Below are 18999 nucleotides of genomic sequence, written 5' to 3'. Positions count from 1 at the left end.
CCTGGAAGACATCCAGAGCTACCTACTGAGGCAGCAGCTGTCAATCAGAAAACAGCTCTGGTGGTTAGGAAGTTTTTCTGTTGAGCTGAAACCTGCCTCCCTGTCACTTCTACACATGGTTTCAAGTTCTTCCCTCTGGGGCCAAGCAGAACAAGGCTAATTCCTCTTTCATCAGAGACTTGAAGACAGGGGAACACCACCTACTTTCCCGCCCCCAGCAGTGCTCTTTCTGCTGGTTGCATTGGGACAGTGACCCAACAGCAGCCTCAGATGGAGAGTGGAGGGGTGGACAGACGTAGAATCCCAAAGCAGGGCTGGAGTCTGAGTTTTGCTGTGTATGGCCTCAATAGGTCACTTTAATGTATGACTTACTTGTCTCTTGTTCTTGATGTAAGAGTCTTTGCTCCCAAGGTTGCTATTCAAGACAGGTGCTCTGCTCCATATTAGACACCATTTCAGCTCCTACTTTCTCTGTTCTGGGCTCCCAAGGTCCCTCCCAGCTCTAGCATCTCCTTTTGTTCTCAAGTTCCCCACCCCCCTTCTCCTCTCCCTCCCTTCTTCCTTTAACATCCTCTGCTGTCTGTTCTAAAGACCCTCCCCCCCCTGATGTTCCATAAGGCTGTGAGACTAAGGGGGTGCAGAGCAGATGATTAAGTCTGAGTAATTTAGCACAAAATAAGGACATTGTGGTAATGAACATTGCAGGGCTCCAGGCTTAGACAATTCCCCCATGGGGAGGAGCTGGGGTTCCTGCATGCCTGGCTTCCCAGGTTTCACAGATATAGGCTTTGTACAAAGAACCCTGACTGGGGAGGCAGGAGAGCTGAGTTTGCTCCCTAGCTCCATCATTGCCTCCCTGTGAGACTAGAAGCAAATCACTTCTCTGGACCTCAGTTTGCCCCTCCTTAGAATGGGAATGATGACATCCATCCTGCCTCTGATATGGGGCTTTGTGAAGGTAGAATAAGATTATGAGAAAGACTTGGAAAAATTAGACCACTGGTGTCATTACAATGGTTGAGTGGCCCCAGACGGTACCTTTGGGGTTAGGTCCTCTCCCCAAAAGCCCCAGTACCCACCTTGTCTTCCCCTTCCCCCTTGTCTCCCTCTTGGAACTGAGGCTAGTGGCTTTTCTTTTAGCTTTGGTGGGAGGGAGAGAAGCAGATGGCCACATTCAAGGAATGAGCTGCCCTGGGTGTCCCTGCTCCCCTTTCATGCCTGCCTGTCTCCTGCCAGGTTGTGTATTCCTTCTAGCTTCTCACATGCATATCTTAATCCCCTTCCTAGACTGTGGGCCAGGCAGGGCTATGTCTTATCTTAGGTACTGGGGCTCTGCATCCAGCAGGTACTTAGTCACTGATTGTGGAAGGAAGGAGGTGAGAGGGGAAGGGGAGGGGGCAGGAATGTCTCAGGAGTGTACTCACAGGCCCCCTTCTGCTTCTCTTTCCCTCCAGGTTTTTGCCGGAATGCAGCACTACGGTGTGAATGGCTACTCGCTGCATGCCATGAATTCCCTCAGTGCCATGTACAACCTCCACCAGCAGGCAGCTCAGCAGGCCCAGCACGGGCCTGATTACCGCCCCTCTGTGCATGCTCTCACCCTGGCAGAGAGGCTGGCTGGTAAGATCCACGTGGGGGTGGGGGTGAGGGAGAGGATGGGGGAGGACTGGGGAGGGAGGGAGAGAGAGGTTGGGGGAGGGAGGGATCCCTCCGGGTCTTGATTCCCACAGGTCTTAACTCCTTCACTGTTCTTTGCATCACTGCATAGAAAGCTAGTGTTGAACTTGCAGTTCGGACTTGTGCCCCAGATGCTTCCTAGCGGGGTGACCTTAGGCAAGTTTCTCCACCTCTATGAGCCTCAGTTTCCCCTTTTGTGAAAGGAAGGAGTTGGAGGACATGAGTCCCAGCTCTCTATCTGGGATCCTAGCATCTTTAGCCCACCACAAATGCCCCCTCTTCCAGGAGGTCTTCCCTGCCTTCCTGCTAGGAAGGGCATTCCCCAAGGAGCTTCCAGAACCCTCTCACTGCATCTCTCTGGTAGCTTTATCATTCTCTATGATCAATTCAAGTTCCCCAAACTGAGTTCCCCCTCCCAGACTGGGAGCACCCTGAGGTTAGGGATCTTGTGAACCCAGCAGGTAGTCAGTCAGTGTTTGTTGGATTGAATGGCACCCTTTTGCTGGGTAGGAGACTCCTCCAGTGTGTTCCCTTCCATTGCCTGATACCCAGATGTTCTCTGAGGGTAGAGCTCTCGATCTGTCCCAGGGGCCTTCCCTCCCCGACTCATTGCTTGTCACTTGGTGGACTCCAAAGTGGCTGACCTGCTAACAAGGGCTGGACATGGTGCCACAACTCCTGATCCAGTGCCTTTTTTCTTTTTCTTTTTTCTGGGACAATGAGGATTAAGTAAGTTGCCCAAGGTCACACAGCTAGTAAGTGTCAAGTGTCTGAGGCTGGATTTGAACTCAGGACCTCCTGAATCCAGGGCCAGTGCTTCCTCCACTGCACCACCAACTGCCCCCTGCCCCAGTGCCTTTGAACAGGCCCTTGTTGACCTCCCTGCCTAGAATGCCTCCCTCCTCATTTGGTTTCTTCAGAGCTTCTCCAGGTTGGGTTCCTGGGCTGTCTCCTCCATGACAGCTCTTTCCTGAGTTCTCTCTGTCCTCAAATGATTATTGCCCTGCTTCCCCATTTACATCTTGTATCCCTGACCCCTTCCAGAAGACAGTGAGGAATTACATGGAGGCAGTAACTGTCTCCATTTTGTCTTGTTGGCCTCCAGGGCCTGGCACAGAGTGGATACTTAATCCTGTTGGATTGGCTTGAATTAGTAAGAGCTGCTCCCTGACTGTCTCCCATGGCTTCAAACTTAGCAAACATTCATTAAGTATCTGCTATGTGCAGAGCTCAAGGAGACCCACAGAGTAGATCTGACGCAGTGCCTAGCCTCATGGAACTCACAGTCTAAAAGGGGCATGAAGCTCAAGACTCTCCAACACACTGCCCAGGGAGGATTAAAGCAGCCCACTGAGCTCCTTGGAGGAAGGTCATTAAAGATGGGGAAATCAAAGAAGGCTTCCTGGAAGAGGATGCCCTGTGGCCAGATGGATAAGATTAGCTGGTTCTGAACTAGAACATGGAGGAAGTGATTTTTTTTTTTGGAGGCAATCAGGGTTAAGTGATTTGACCCTAGGCAAGTATAGTAAGTATCTGAGGTCAAATTTGAACTCAGGTCCTCCTGACTCCAGGGTCAGTGCTCTATCCACTGTTAAGTACCACTTAACTGCCCCCAGAGGGAGTGATTTTTAGAAATCCTTTTGAGTATTATGAACTTGGTAAGCACCCACAAACATGCACACTCCACCCCCTCCACAAAAAAGAGGGCAAAGAGGGTACTTTGTTGGTGAAACAATTGGGGTTAAGTGACTTGCCCAGGGTCACACAGCTAGTAAGTGTCAAGTGTGGTACTACACAGGAAACAGGAAATTGTCCTTAGGTACAGCTTTGCATTTTTTAAAAAATATCTATTTGAAATTTAATATGGTGGCCCCATCACTGCCCAGCTTGTCTATGTCTCCTTTTGGCCTTTGGAGGAAATAAGCTTTAAAGTATGGGCACAAATTCAGCAGGTGAAGAAGGAGGAGGGGGAAAGCATTTATTAAGCACCTACTATGTGCCAGGCACTTGCTAAGCACTTTACAAGTATTATCTCATCTGATCCTCACAAAAGCTCTGGGAAGTAGGTAGGTGCTATCATTGTTCCCATTTTACAGTTGAGGAAACTGAGGTTGACAGACTTGCTCAGGGTCACATAGCTAGCAAGTGTCTGTGGCAGGACAGGACCAGCACTCTAACTACTGAGCCATCTAGCCACCTAAGCAGATCAATGAAAGGGGAGGGAAGACATTCTTGGTGGAGAGAGTTTTGGTGAGCTCAGAAATAGGACAACCCAGGGTCTGCTCAGGGCACAGAGAGGTGTCCAGATTGATTGGAGCATAGCTTTCATGGAAGGAACTAATCTAAGATGCAGCTAGACTGTCAAGGTGATTGTATGTTAAAGTGATAAGGCCTTGAATGTCAGACAAATGAGTTTGGAGCAGATGGGGTATCCCATAGAGCTTTGAGGGGAGGAGTGACCTGACCTGCTCTGTGCCTAAGGAAGATGGGTCTGGCAACAAACCAAAGGGTGGATTGGAGGAGGAGAGAGTAGAGTTAGGGGGGCCTGTTAGGAGTCTATTACAACAGCCCAGGTGACTGACATTGAATGTCTGCCCTAAGGTAGTAGCTGTGGGAACAGAGGGGAGGGGGACAGGGAGGAGAAAAATGGCTGAAGTGGGATCCACAGAAGTCGGTCACTGATTGGATAAGGTGAGTGAGAGGGAGGAGTCATGGATCACCCCAAGATTGGGAACTTGCAAGTCAGAGGCAGTGATGGGGCCACAGGTAGAGGAGGCAAGTCTGAAAAGCTTACGATCTTGTTATATCGTCTTTTCTGGCTGGAATGTGAAGTCGTGCTTGGGAAAGGATGGGACAGGAGCCAGGTTATATCAGGGATATGTGTGAAGAGCCCCTCTCTGGCTCTCCGGTCTCCTCATGCCACACATCCACCTTGAGTTTTCCTGCCCTTCCTGTAGGAACCATGACACTTCAGTCCTGAGGACAGTAGCTCTGGGAGCTGCCTCAGCTCTGTGGCCTTGGGTTGTGGCTCCTACAGCTTGGGACAGCTGGCACGGAGCCAGCCACTCTCTCATCCTGCTTCCCCTTATGACCAAATACAATTTTATGAGATGCCTTGCCCAAGTCAGGGTTGAATCGGGGATCAGGGTCAGAACTCGATATCTAACCAGGGTCAGGGCTTGGTTTTAAGGCCCAGGGCAAAGAAGTTACTCATCTGAGAAGTTTTGGGGTGGTCATTTATAGAGCCCGACCTCTCTTGGCTTCCTATGCCCTTCAGCCAGAGGAGAGTTTAATCATCCTGGACACACTCTCTTCTGTTCAGTGATGTCCTTCCTAGGCCGTCTCAGCAGAAAATGCAGATACTACTTGGACTTTGAGTAGTAATCAGACCCAGAGGTGCTTTGCTAAGGCTAAGGACAGCATTGACCTTCTCTGCGTGGCCATAGGCCTCCTGGAAGGCATTCTGAGAATAACAGAAAAAATATTTTAGCAGGAGGACATTGATGAACTATCATGCATCCTTATAAGAGTAAACAGAAGACAGGAGGTGAGACCCAGAGAAGAGGTTTGGGAGGAACGAGTCACTTAACTTCTGCCTACCTCAGTTTTCTCATCTGTTAAATGGGGATAATAATAGTATCTACCTCCCAGGGTTGTTGTGAGGACAAAAAGAGATAATGTTTGTAAAGCACATTGTAAACCTTATTGAGTTAAATAACCGTGAGTACCACCACCACCAGCATCATTGTGGTTCTTCTCCTTCTTCTCCAAGACTAGAGACTGTCCCAATAAGCAGAAAGGGGGGTCTGAGGGATCATGTTTTCTATCTTTGGAGGTCATGCTTTCCTAGGATTTAAACTAGGAGGGCAGTTAGAGGTCATCGGGTTGAACCCCCTTATTTAACAGAGGAAACTGAAAACAGAAGCCGGGAAGAGGGAGGTGGGATCGACCTTGGGAAAGGACTGTTAGTGATCTGCCTCTCTGCCTAGGTCTTCCTTAATGATCTACAAGTAGTAAATATCTGAGCCCAAACCGGAGGGGCTCTTTCAGGTGGTAGCAAGCTCCCCATCACTACCATCGGTCTTCCAATAGAAGCTGGAAGGCCGCTCCCTCAGGAAGGCTATGAAAGGGCTCCTATTCTAGAATGGGCTGGCGGGGACACCACCTGGCATCCCTTTCAGCTTCAGGATTCTACCATCAGGGCAGCTAAGTGCAGTGGATAGAGCTGTGTGACCCTGGGCAAGTCACAACCTTCATTGCCTTGCAAAAAACAAACAAAAACCCTCTACGATCTAAGTTCGTGGAGGGCGGAATCTTGGGACTGGTAGGCAGGCAGTCTTGTGTGCAGTGTGCGTGTGTGTGCTCCTCCCTAATTCCCATAATTAAATGGGCCCCCTCTGCTTGCCCTCCAACGGCTGTACATTTCAAGACATCATCTTGGAGGCCCGCTATGGCTCTCAGCACCGAAAGCAGCGCCGCAGTCGCACGGCCTTCACGGCCCAGCAGCTCGAGGCCCTGGAGAAGACCTTTCAGAAAACCCACTACCCTGACGTGGTGATGAGGGAGCGGCTGGCCATGTGCACCAATCTGCCAGAGGCCCGAGTTCAGGCAAGACCCGCTACTCCCGCCCCTGCCGCCTCCCCACCCTCCGACTGTCTCCTTCCTCCCCTTTGCCGGCTCCCCTGGTCTTGCAGCCGAGAGTCAGCCTGGTCTCCCATCTGCAGGGGCGAAATAACCTTTTACACGTTTTCACCAATTCCGAACTTCCAACTTTATTAAGGCGGGGAGGGAGGAGGGCAAAGGCGGGCTGTGCCAGCGGGACGTGGGTGTGAAGCCGGGAAGAGGGAGGTGGGATCGAGCTGGGGAAAGGACTGTCATGATGCTGCCTCTCTGCCTAGGTCTCCCCTGCCCCGATTCCTGCTTACAAGACCCCGTACCCCGCTCTGTTTCTCAACACACACATACACACACACACACACACTTCATGTCGTCACGTCTCTGCTTCCACTTCCATTCCTCTCCCCGACGGCCTGCTCACTTCTTGTTCCTTTTCTCCCCCCACGCCCCCAACCAGGTGTGGTTCAAGAATCGGAGGGCCAAGTTCCGTAAGAAGCAGCGGAGCTTACAGAAGGAGCAGCTTCAGAAACAGAAGGAGGCTGAGGGCGGCCACGGGGAGGGCAAAGCAGAGGTGCCCAACCCAGATGGCCAGGCTCCTGTCCTGCCTGAGTCTGAGCAGTCCTGTCCTCTGCCTGGAGAGCCCTCCGCTGAGCTACACCTGACCCTGTCTGAGCAATCAGCTGGTGAGTCAGCCCCCGAGGACCAGGCTGACCGGGAGGAGGAGGAGGAGGCTCGGGGAGCCACTGAGCAAGGCAAGACTGAGAAGAGTCCGGGCCTGGAGGGCAAGGGCTTCAGCTGCAAGAGAAGCAGCCCCAAAGCAGGTGAGGCCCAGGGAGGGCAGGAGGTGCTGCAGGGAACAGGCCTCCCTTTGAGAGGGATGCTGCTCGCAGCCTCCGTAGGAGAGCTCAAGGTGCTGAGGCTGTGAAAATGGGTGAGGCCCATTGTCGGCAAGGCAGCATCAGAAGGGAGGGGGTGTCCGACGCTACATTGTCGGGGACAGTGGAAGAAGTATCTTCTTATGAGGAGAAACTGCATATGAAAGCATATGGAGTATCAGAGGACATACGGTGTCAGAGGCAACTGTATGAAAGGAAAAAGTGAGTGAGAGGATCTAGGACACGGGAAAGGATGGTGTTAGAGGAGACGACCTGTGCCTGCCCGCAATCTATCAGGGGAGACGAGCTATCAAAGCAGACAGTGCAGCGGAAGGGGACTATTTATTTATCAGAGGAAACAGCGTATTTCTTCGGTGAGCGAGGAGGAGGATACACTTACTCAAGGGAGAAAGTATCAGAGGAGGCACTGTGTTAGAAAAGACAGTTTGTCTGTCAGAGGAAGCGGGCTAAGGGCTAAAACGATGTATCAGAGGAGACAGGGGGGGCTATTCGAGGGAATAGTGTATTAGAGGAAAGAAGTGATGAGACGGTGGATCGGAGAGACAGAGTATCTCGCAGTGGAAAAATGTAACCGAAGAGATCATTGCTCAGAGGATACAAGAAACAATCTATCAGGGAGACGATACGGGAGACGCAGTGCAGGACAATGTATCAAGGGAGACAATGTAGCTTAGAAACAACGTAGCAAGAAGACTTGCGGGTAACTACTGTGTAGAAGGGGTCAGTGGAAAAGCGGCCAGTGTGTCCTTCCATCGCCCGCCCCCTCACTCCCCACACCTTGCGCAGCCCAGGCGCCTGCCTCTGCAGCCCCTGGGCTGACCGGGAGGTCAGCGTTCTGCCTGTCACTTTGGGAGGCGTAGAGGAGCCAGGCGGAGGGCAGGGGGATCTTTTTAGGTGGGCAGCCGTGGGAGCCACTGCGTGCCGGTTAACTGGGCTCCTCCACGGCTGTGCTTGCAGACTCACCGGGCGGCACCGCCTCAGGCCCCCTGCCGCCACAGAGCTCGGGCGCCGGGGCCGGCGGGGGCGGCGGCAGCGTCCTGGGGCCATCGCACTCCTACTCATCTTCGCCGCTCAGCCTCTTCCGCCTGCAGGAGCAGTTCCGTCAGCACATGGCGGCCACCAACAATCTGGTGCATTACTCGTCCTTCGAGGTGGGCGGCCCGCCGCCCCCAGCTGCGGCCGCTGCCGCTGCCGCCGCCGCCGCTGCCGCTGCCGTGCCCTACCTGGGCGTCAACATGGCACCGCTGGGCTCCCTCCACTGCCAGTCCTACTACCAGTCGCTGTCGGCCGCGGCTGCCGCGGCTCACCCGAGCGTCTGGGGCTCCCCGCTGATTCCCGCGGCCCCTGGCGGCCTTGGGCCCCCGCCGCCGCCGCCCCCAGCCGCCGCCGCGGCAGCAGCCGCCGCAGCCTCGGCCGCGCTGAACAGTAAGACCAGCAGCATCGAAAGCTTGCGGCTCCGGGCCAAGCAGCACGCGGCCTCCCTGGGACTGGACACGCTGCCCAACTGAGCGGCGCGTCCCCAGGAAGGCAGAACCCTCCCCCCCCCCCCGCCCTGGCCCATCCCCGCCCCCCACCCCCACCCCAGGCCGGCCCGCAGTCCCTCTCCTGTGCCCAGGGCCCAGCCCAGACCCACCCCAGATCCAGCCGGGGCAAGCGGACCAACCTCTCTCGTCCGTCTCCTCCCAGGTGGTCCGCAGACCCCATCGTGGTCCGGAAGAGACGGACCCCCACCCCTTCCCAGCCCTGTTCTGGGGTCCAGGCCCAGGTCCCCTCCTCATCCCCCACCCCAGACACAGCCCGGAGAGGCAGTCCCCCTCCTCTCCCCCCCCCCCATTCCTATCCGGCGCTGTCACCACCCGGGCCAGAATGATCCCTGCCTCCTCGTTGTTAGGGGTGGGGGTGAAGTCCACACCTGCTGCACCCCTGCATGGCCCTGGGAGGAAGGTGACTTGGGGTGGAGGGAAGGAAATCTGTCTCTCCCCTTTGAATTCAACCGCCCCCATTCTCCACCCTCGACAGTCCTAGAGGAGGAGCAACAGCCTCCCACCTTGACCCCCACTCCCTTCCTTCGTAACTGGATGTGTGGAATGTGATATAAATATAAATCTATAAAGCTCTATTTTCAGTTTCCCTACCCCTCCCGCCATTCCCTTCACTCCTCTCCCGGGTCCCTTCCCCACCTCCCCATCATTCCCCAGCGTTTGCTCCCGGTCCTCTCTGGTTCTGTGTTGTCCGTCTTCTCGGTTGTCTCCGTGCTCTGTCTGTTCCACTCTTGACCCTCACTCCCCTCCTCATCTCTCCGGGTCGTTTCTCTACCCTGCTAAGGTCCCACAGTCATGTCCACCTGTCCTCAAGCAACTCGGTCCCTTCCTCGTCTCCTTTCTCTGCCTCCACATTCTTGCTTTTCTCCCTCTGCCCATGTTTGTTCCCCACCCCACCCCCAACTTTCCTGTCTCGTTGTCTCTCAATCTCCCTCCCTCTATCTGCCTCTACCTCCCTCTATTTTTTTCTCAGTCGCAGACTCTCAGAGCCAGAAGGGACTGAAAGGGTCATACAGTACCATATGGACAGGAGGAGGATTCTTGAGTTCCAGAGCTTCTTTGGTCATGCCACCTTTGCTTGAAGACCTCCAGGAACAGGGAGCTCACTATCTGCAGGGGCAGCTCACTCCACTCTGGGACGGCTTTTTCTTCCTTTTGTTTCTTGAAGTCATATCTTTCCCTCTGTTTTTCTCAGCCTCTCTTCCCCTCTTGGTCTCTTTCCTTCATTCTCTTTTCCTCTCACTAACCTACCTTACCACCTCAGTTTCCCCATAATGGCAAATGTGCTCCTACCTGCCTGTGTTGGTGCCCCTACCCCCAGCTGTTAAGCTTCATTTTGTTTATGCTTGTGCTATCTTTTGGATTCTCCCCTCCTTCCAACCTACTCCCATTCCCCCCAGCCAGGGTCACTAACCCAGCCCACCCCCATCCTACCCCCTGAAAACCTAGCCTCTGGTGTGGATGTGGCATAAAAAAGGAGACCTGAGCAGGAGGGAGGAAATGGTCAGCCCTAAGAAAGCTATGCTCCTCCTAGTTAATTTTCCAGAGCAGGAGGTAGTGGCAAAATCACTCCCGGTGTCCCAAGCATAATTTTAGGGTGTCAGAGTTGGAAGGGACATGGCAGATCATTTCTTCTAACCCCTTCATTTTACAGATGGAGAAACTGATATCCAGAGAGGATAAAGGGCTTGGCCAAGGTCATACAATGTCCAAATTGAAGAGAACCTTAGAGATCATTAGCTTTGTTTCACAGATGGTTAGAATGGGGCCCAGGCATGGTAAGGGGCATGAACCAAGGCCAAAAAGGACTCCCTTCCCTGAACAGAGGCTGAGTTTTTATTCTCAGCTTGTTGGGGGTTGGGGAGGAGTCTGGGAGTGAGGTAAGACAGGCACTGAGAGATTTTGTTTAAAGTAGGTGGAGAAGGACTGGACACCAGCCTGATATGACTTAATTTGACTCAGCTCAACCAATAAAGCCCAGAGCCTTTCCTGTCCTTCTCTAACTCCTAGGACAGAGAAGCACACATGCTCTTAAGGTGTTCTGGGTGACCATAGGCAGAAATACTTTACTGTACTGAAGAACAGGTAACCTACAGTTCTAAGATCCAGGATCTCCCTGAAAATAGGGAAGGAACTAGGATCGGAGGATAAAGGAGCTTTCTTGTCTTCCGAACTAGGAAGCTGACTTTCCCTCTTAAGGCAAGGAAGAACAGAAAGCAAGAAAAACAATTGAATCCTCTCTCCAAAACTAGATGGTAACAGTTCCCCGAACTTTCTAGGAGACGGTACTATAAACATATGTCTGGAAATCCTTTACACAGCTATTATTCCCAAACGGAGGGCTTGGACACCAGCTTCAGTGAGGGGAAAAAGTCAATCAGATCTTGGGTTTCCTTAGGTTTGGGTTCTCAAAGCTAATTGCTTTAGTAAGAGTTTCTGTCCTCATTCCTAGAGGGTAAGGAGGAGAGAAAACAGAAGCTTGGCTTCTAGCACCTAGTGCAGGAAAGGTCTGCTGTCCACCCGGGACTAGCTGGGCAAGCACTTACACAACTCTGCTGATGCTAAGGCAGGTCTGGGTGGGGGCTAGAGTTAGGTCTGGTTTTGACACTTCATTGTGTGACCATGGCATCTCCCCCTTTTGGCCTCCTGTATAGTAAATGGGTGACTTTTCATCTTAAGGATCCCCTGTTTCCAGTCATTCCCATGATCAAGGGCAGAAGCCTTCAGTTAGAGAGATGAGCAATCAGCCTTAGAAACAGAAAGCTAACTAGAAGCACGATCCATCTGTTTGAAGATAGACGGAGTTCAGTTTTTGGCCATGACCCATATATGAATCACTTGTATTTCTGCACATCCCACCCTGATAGGATGCTGATGGGGACCGGACTCTCTCAGGCCAAGGTGTGAGTGTTTCCCTGCAGAAAAGAACTTCTGTACTAGGTCTCTACTTCCCTAGATGCTCCTGGGCCATCAAGGACCTTTCTCTGAGGCCCAGCCTTTCCCAGACTTCAGGGATCTGACTCCAGCTTGCTTGGGAATACCTCTACTCTGCCCACAGACCCTGCTGGAGCTGGTCAGTTCCCATGGCATCATACAAAAGGCACTGGATTTGGAGTCCGAGGACTTGGGTAGGAATCCCAGCTCTGAGTGACCCTGAATATGCCCCCTTCACTTTCCAGGGCCCAGTTTTTTCTTCCATAAAAGAAGGGAGTTGGACTAAATTGTCTCTCAATCTCCTTCCATCTCTAAAGCTGATGACCCTCTGCGGCCACACTGCCGACCCATGAAGCTTGCCAGGAGCCCTAGAGCCACGCCTTTGCCCTTCTGCCCATCTCAACTTCCCTAAGACTGGTCTCTCCCTCCTGGGCCCAGGGCCTTGCAAGCCCTGAGGAGGCTTTGATGGAATTTCTCCTTCCTAAGGCTTCTACCACAGGCCAGTAGAGAGCTGTATTCCTCCCACTTGATGGGGAATGGCTGAAATGGCCCCTCCTCCCTTGGGATGAGGAGAGGGAGAGTGGCCATGGGCTTAGCCCCTTGGGATAGGGTTGTTGACTCCCCTTTATGCAGAACTGGTGTTGCCAATTGTGTGTTACCCAGCATCCCTCACTTTCTCCCCCTTTCCCCTTCCTACCTAAACTTTTCTAGCTCTTAAACTCTGAAGCAAGTACTTCAACTCCTTCAGGAGAGTTCAGGAAGGGAAGGAGGCTTGGTTGGAGCCTCTGGGGTTAGGAATCTGTGCCTATGAGGAAGGGAAATCTGCTCTGTCGGACCTCATGCCCCTTGACTGGTCAAGGATGGGGTTGCCCATAGGACTTATAGGAAGAGAACTTAGATCAGGGATCCTTAACCCCTCATCCCCTAGGGGTTCCTGGATACATTTCAGAGGGTCTAGGAACTTGGATGGCAAAAAAATACATCTTTATTTTACATCTAGCATTTCCTTCGATTATTTAAAAACATTATTCTGAGGAGTCTACACACTTCATCAGAGTGCCCAAAGAGTCCACGATAAAAAAATTAAGAACTCCAGACTTAGAGACCAGCTAGCTCAATTTACAGGAGGAGTAAACTGAGGCCCAGTGAGGGGCAAAGACTTGCCCAAAAATCATGCACAGATTGGATAAAGGAACAAGGCTTCTTTTGCAAGGCCATGTGCTCCAAGTCTAGTCTCTGGTCACAGAGGGAGGTAAGGTTGCCTAGGACTTCCCACCTGACATAGGTAGAGGACAAGCAGCCTGCTGGGAAAATTAAGTAATCCATTTGGGAGCAGGTGCTCTGCCTACACTCTCACTCTATCCCTACCTCCTCTATCCATCCTCTTTCCTGAGCTCCTTCTATTGTTCATGCCTGTGACTTGCCCCATTGAAGATGGGTTAATGGGGGGAAAGCGGGATCAGAACCTTGACCTCTGGGAGTATCCAGGATGTTGGGGGAGATTAGAAACACCTTCAGGAAGAAGAGGCTAAGATAGGAAAGACTGAGCTAGAGCAGAGCTTTGGGAGCTCAGAGGAGGGAGTGGTCATTGGCTGGTCTGGTCAGAGGAGCTTGGGGGAGGGGCTACAGCTGTTCCTGGAAGGACAGGGAGAATTGGAGGAGCAGGGAGGAAGGAGAAGGGTATTCAGGGAATGAGAATCAGGCTAAGCAAAGATCTGGAGGGGGGACTGAGTTTAGAAGGCACTGGAATGGCGAGGAGTCTTCATGGCTGGAATGGAAGGATGAGTAAAGGGGATTAAGGCTGGGAAGGGGGCTTGGGACTAGTGCTTGAGGGGAGGGATGTGAGCATGGAGACCTTCTGAAGGGTCTCAGGGGTACAGTTCTGACATGTTCAGATATGTTCAGAGCGAGACTTTGGAAAGATCATTTGGGCAGCATGAGGAGGTTGGGGGAGGAGGAGGGGGAGGCGAGGAAAGGTTCATCTTTGCATTGGGATCCTCACTGCCCTGAATAGGGCCTTGTACACAGGAGAGATAATAAGTGTTCATTTGTTCAGAGTTAATTTAGCTGAATTCAGAAGCTGGAGACCAAACAATGGGTTACCATCCTCTGTGTGAGTGGAGATAGTAGCCCATGCCCGGGGGAGGGGGGGAGGGGGGAGGGGGGGAGGGGGGAGGGGGGCAGGGGGGCAGGGGCTAGGCGCTTTGGGGGAAGAGGAGGGCCTAGCTCACAGGCAGCCTGAGGACCCCAGCTTCTACACCTGGGAGACTCCGATCCAAGTAATCAGTGGTCCTTGCTCCCCCAAACTCTTGTCCCCTGCCTCTGTGAACTGTGAAATAGGTTAGGAATCCTAGGGCAAGGAGGGGGAGCCCGGGCAAGGTCCTGACCCTGGTGTCATTGGCAAATAGTTGCTGTAGCCCCTCATCTCACCCCAGGGATGGCTTCCCAGGGAGGAGGTGAGCAGAGAGACCCTTAAGTCAGTGACTTACTCAATGTTTCAATGAACACTAGCATAACCTGGCCCGGTCTAATTCAGCCCAGAGCTAACTCAGGCTGGACTCAAGCTTCTGACCCTATGGGCCTAAGTCCTTCCCCACCTTCCAACTCAATTCAGTCATTTTTGCTGAGTCCCTGTGGACCTAGTCTTAGTCAGGCTCAGCTCCTTTGTGAGGAAGAGGTGAGACCCCAGATCCTGACCTAGTCTGGTTATTTTTCATTTGGGCTGGGGATCCATGACTCCTCCATAGGAACAGGAGGTATGTGTGTGTGTGTGTGTGTGTGTGTGTGTGTGAGAGAGAGAGAGAGAGAGAGAGAGAGAGAGAGAGAGAGAGAGAGAGAGAGAGAACACACTTGGCCACTCTGTCCCCGCAAAGACCTACATTGTCAAGGGCCAAGACCAGAATTCCCCATTGTCCTGAGTATATGGAGGTTGCTACCTCTTACCCCAAGAAAACGAAGCAGCCCAGGGTAGGCCCGTATTCCCTGTACTGCTCAGCCACCATCCCAGTCTCCTGATATATCTTCTTGGGTCTTTGTCCTTAGTCCTTCCTTCACCCTTGCCTCCCACTTTGGTCCAAAGTTTGGAACAAAACCAGTCCCCAGGTGATGCCCGAGAGACCATCTGACCCTAGATACCTGTGAACCTCTAGACTTTCCCACCCCCACCCTCAAGCCCCTTGGCTGGCGGGTTGTACAAACTGCTGTAAAAACTGCTGTTGTGTGACATGTGTGCTTAGAGATCATGGCCTTCTCGTGGCCAAGACACTATAAGGTACAATATTTATTTATTCTGTTAGTTGGAAAACCAGACCCCAGGCACGTGCCCTTGCCACTCGCCCTGCTGCTGGGCTCCCATGTGCCGCATGCCGCTCGCTCTGTGCTGTGTCTTATCTGTCTGTCTGTCCAGCTTCCTGTGACCTTGTGGCTGTTTTTCATACTCCATAAATAAAAGGCAAAAGGCCCAAAGAGGAAGGTCTCAGGTCCTGTTGATTGGGGGGAGGAGGGTCGGGGAATGGGAGAGGGGAGGGAGAGGGGATGGTCTGGGAGTGGGTGGGGGTGAGAGATGGCTCCTGTTCTCAGGCAGCCTCCAGTGGCAGGTATGAGATCTCTCTCTCTCTCTCTCTCTCTCTCTCTCTCTCTCACACACACACACACACACACACACACACACACACACAGAGAGAGAGAGAGAGAGAGAGAGAGAGAGAGAGAGAGAGAGAGAGAGAGAGAGAACAGAGAGAACAGAGATATAGAAACAGCAGAGAAAAGATGAGAGAAGGGTTGGGCAGTGATTTGACTGAAAGAATGGAGATGTTCTAAGATGGAAAGGGAAGTAGAGGGAGGAGGGCAAAAGGTGCAGGGCTGGAGACTGTGTTCTATGAGGAGCAAATGAAAACACCTATTTCACTGGTCATCTTGATCCTAGGCCTGGAAGAGAGAAAGACAGGGGCAGAGACAGGGACCAAGACAGAGATTGGGCCAAGGGTAGAGATATAAACAGAAACAAAGAGAGTCCAAGGATTATCAAATCCATTTTAGAGATCCCCAAAGATCAAAGCAGGAAGGACCACAGAGCTATCTGAGGCCAACTTGCCTCTGATTCTGAATTCTTTTGGCAACATTCCCAACAAAGAGTCAGCCAGACTCTGCTCCAGTGAAGTAGAGCTTCCTCCATCCTTGTGACCCTTCACTCTCTTTAGGGACTATTCTTCATTTTTAAGGAGGTTTTTTCCCTCACATCAAGCCTCAGTCTGCCTCTCCGAAATGTTCAACCGTTGTTCTTAGTTCTACCCTCTGGGACCAAGCAGAACAAGTCTTCACGTATGATGGTAGCTCCTGCTCTCCCCTCCCCTTTCCCCCTTCCCCCCTTCCCCCCTTCCCCCCACGACCAATCCAAGTCTTCTTTTCTCCAGGTTAAACATCCCTCTCCCAACTACATGCACATCACCCTCTTCTGGACCCTCTCCAGCTTCTCAATGTGTCCTTCTTAAAGCCTGATGCCCAGAAGTGACCACAACATTCTTTATGGGGTCTGATCAAGACAGGTTCCAGTGGTGCCATTACTTCCTTAGGCCTGGATGCTGGGCTTTTTTCAAGGCAGCTTAAAATGAAATTAGCTTTCTTGGTTGCCATAGCACATGGCTGACTCATACTGAGCTGGAAGCCACTGAAATCCCCAGGTCTGTTTTTACAAGAAACCTGTTGTTCAGTTCCACTGAACAAACCCCTCCTCCTGTTCTGGTGAAATCGATTTTTTTTTTAACCCAATGTAGAATGGTACATTTCTCCCATCTCTTTTAAGGTTGGGCCCATTGTTCCAACCTATAGTGATCTCTGGGTATCACTACCTTGCAGCTTTATGTCACCTGCATTTCTTTCTTTCTTTCTTTCTTTTTATTTTTTTTTTGTGGAGCAGTGAGGGTTAAGTGACTTGCCCAGGGTCACACAGCTAGTAAGTGTCAAGTGTCTGAGGCCAGATTTGAACTCAGGTCCTCCTGAATCCAGGGCCCGTGCTTTTTCCACTGAGCCACCTAGCTGCCCCCATGTCACCTGCATTTTTGACAAGCATGATGGCACTGCACATTAGAGGGGAGGGGTAGGGAGTAAGTAGTGGTTAAGCACCTACTATGTTCCGGGCAACCCATGCCATGTTTTGTTTTACAAATATTATCTCATTTGATTCTCACAACAATTCTGGGAGTTAGGTGTTGTTATTATCCCCTTTTTACAATTGAGGAAACTGGAGCAGAGGTTAAATGACTCTCCCAGGGTCACACAGCTGGGAAGACTCTGATCTTCTTGACTCCAGCCCTGCTGTCTCACAGACTAGAGAGATGAGGTGATTTGTCCAAGGTCACACAGCTGTGGTGAAGAGCTTATGGCCAGCTCTCCCACCTCATCCTGTCTCCTGGCAATGCTTGGCTCTAGGTTCAGTCAGGATTAAGTTCACTGAAAGGAAAGGCCCCAGGAGACCAGCACGGCCCCTCTCAGAGGGGGTTGGGCTGCTTTGAGAGCCAGCAAGTTCCTCCTCATTGGAGGTCTTGGTTGCTGCACATGGACTTACTGGACAAGTTGTCATGGGGATGTTGGACTGGATGTCCTGTGAGTTCCTTGATATGATGTGATTTTAGATTTTATAGATGACAAAACTGAGGTTCCAAGAAAGTCAGTGACTCCATGGAGGTCCCAAAGCTAGGGAGTGATCAGTAAAGCTAGAAAGGCCAGGGGCTTCGACCTCCCCCACCCCAGGCTCTTCTCATTGATTCATAAGCCAGAGGAGACATGGCCCCCAGATGGCAGTGGGAGGGGGCTGTTTGTGTAACTAACTCCTATTGGTCCAGATGTGAAATGGAAACTCTAAAATAAGGTAAAAACTAGATTTCTTTGGCAGGAGAGTGCTGTTTCCTTGGGGCAGGGGGCTTTTGTGCAGAAGTGGGGCCTTCAGGGAGAACCCAAGACTTGGGGAGCAAAGGGGGGAATGCATGCAGGAGGCCACAAGCAGCCTCACCCCTGCCTTGCCCATATTCCTTCCTCTCACCACCTGGAGGAGAAACAGCTGGAGAAGAAAGCCCCATCTTATTTCCCAGTCACTCTGGTGCTGTTCCTAGGAAGGAGAAGGCACAGAGTGCAGCAAGCAGGGAAGGGCAGTGGAAGGTTAGGGGCTTCTGGATAGATAGGGACAGGGCCCTTCCCAGGGAGCTCCCACTCCCATCCCCAGTTGCTTTTGGCTTCTGGGCAAACAGATGAGGAGGCTGTACTCCCTGCCCCGCCCCTCCCCGCCCCCCTGCCAGGTCTGTCTGAGCTCCCAACAAAGACCACTCTAAAAGGCTGGGGGGGGGGGTTGAATGTTGGGGGTGGGGGGAATCTGACACCTGAGGTTTCACCCACCCCTACCCTCGGGCCCAGACCGATGGTCTGCCCCACCCTGAGGCAGGAATGTGTCTGAGGGGCGCAACCTGACCTGCCTTCAGCCCCACTGGGGGGCCAGTGGTCCCTGCACAGACCCCAGTAAGCACAGACAAAACCTCTAGTCACACAATTGCACACAGACCCGTGATGGGCTGGAAGGAAACAGACACGCACCAGATCCTACGCTACGTTCTTTATAAACATCTCACTTGATCCTCATATCAACCCAGAGAGGTTGGTGCCATTATTTTCTCCATTTTGCAGTTGAGGAAACTGAGGCAGACAAAGCCTGACTGAAGTCACACAAGGAGACCACAAACTACGTCACCCCTGCCTTGTCCATATTCCTTCCTCTCCCCAGCCACTCTGGGGTTGTTCCTGGGAAGGAAAGGAGGTGGAATGCGGCTGGATTTTTGAGTAGTTGAGGCTGGATTTGAATTCAGGTCAGGCCAGGCTCTGTAGGGTTCTCAGAGAGTGGATAACCTATGCAATAGCTGTGAGATAGAGCTCATCTCATTTATCATATCAGTCCAAGATCACCCTTTCCAAAAAAAGAATGAGCTTCCTTGGTGAACTCCCCATCACTAGATGTGTCCAAGCAGAGGAGAGATGACCAGTAGGGATTCATACACATCAAAATTTCTCTGGCCCCACCTTCTCCTTACAGAAAATCCCATTTCCTCCCCAAACCTACAGAATTTCACTGAACCCTTGTCCCATGACCTTGGACTTGGAGCCAGTCACCCACACAAACTGGGAAGTATTTAGAAGTATTCAACATTTTAATGCTTTGCATAGAAGAAACAATACTATATAATAACACATCTACCATCTGGCCACTGGCCAACACTTTCTCCCAACCAGCATACAGGCATGCTCCCTGGGAACTTATGGATGCAGTTAAGGGTAGCTGAGTTCAGCTGGGC

The 18999-nt window shown here is 52.0% G+C and overlaps 1 protein-coding gene across 2 annotated transcripts; it reads left to right on the top strand.

Moving 5' to 3' along the window:
* The first annotated feature begins 1457 nt into the window (after positions 1-1457).
* On the top strand, positions 1458-8698 carry DMBX1 (diencephalon/mesencephalon homeobox 1). 2 transcript variants are annotated; one of them, XM_043962866.1, is made up of 4 exons: positions 1458-1620; positions 6107-6285; positions 6752-7115; positions 8148-8698. In XM_043962866.1, exons 1-4 carry the CDS (start codon positions 1467-1469, stop codon positions 8696-8698), a joined length of 1248 nt encoding a protein of 415 aa, XP_043818801.1. In that variant the 5' UTR covers positions 1458-1466. The 2 variants fall into 2 exon arrangements, with proteins under 2 accessions (XP_043818801.1, XP_043818799.1); XM_043962864.1 differs by having other exon boundaries at positions 1467-1618; positions 6090-6285.
* Positions 8699-18999: the final 10301 nt, after the last annotated feature.

This window comes from Dromiciops gliroides, chromosome 4, assembly GCF_019393635.1.
Source record: "Dromiciops gliroides isolate mDroGli1 chromosome 4, mDroGli1.pri, whole genome shotgun sequence".
NCBI lineage: Eukaryota > Metazoa > Chordata > Mammalia > Microbiotheria > Microbiotheriidae > Dromiciops > Dromiciops gliroides.
This window is presented reverse-complemented; position numbering and strand designations above follow the sequence as displayed.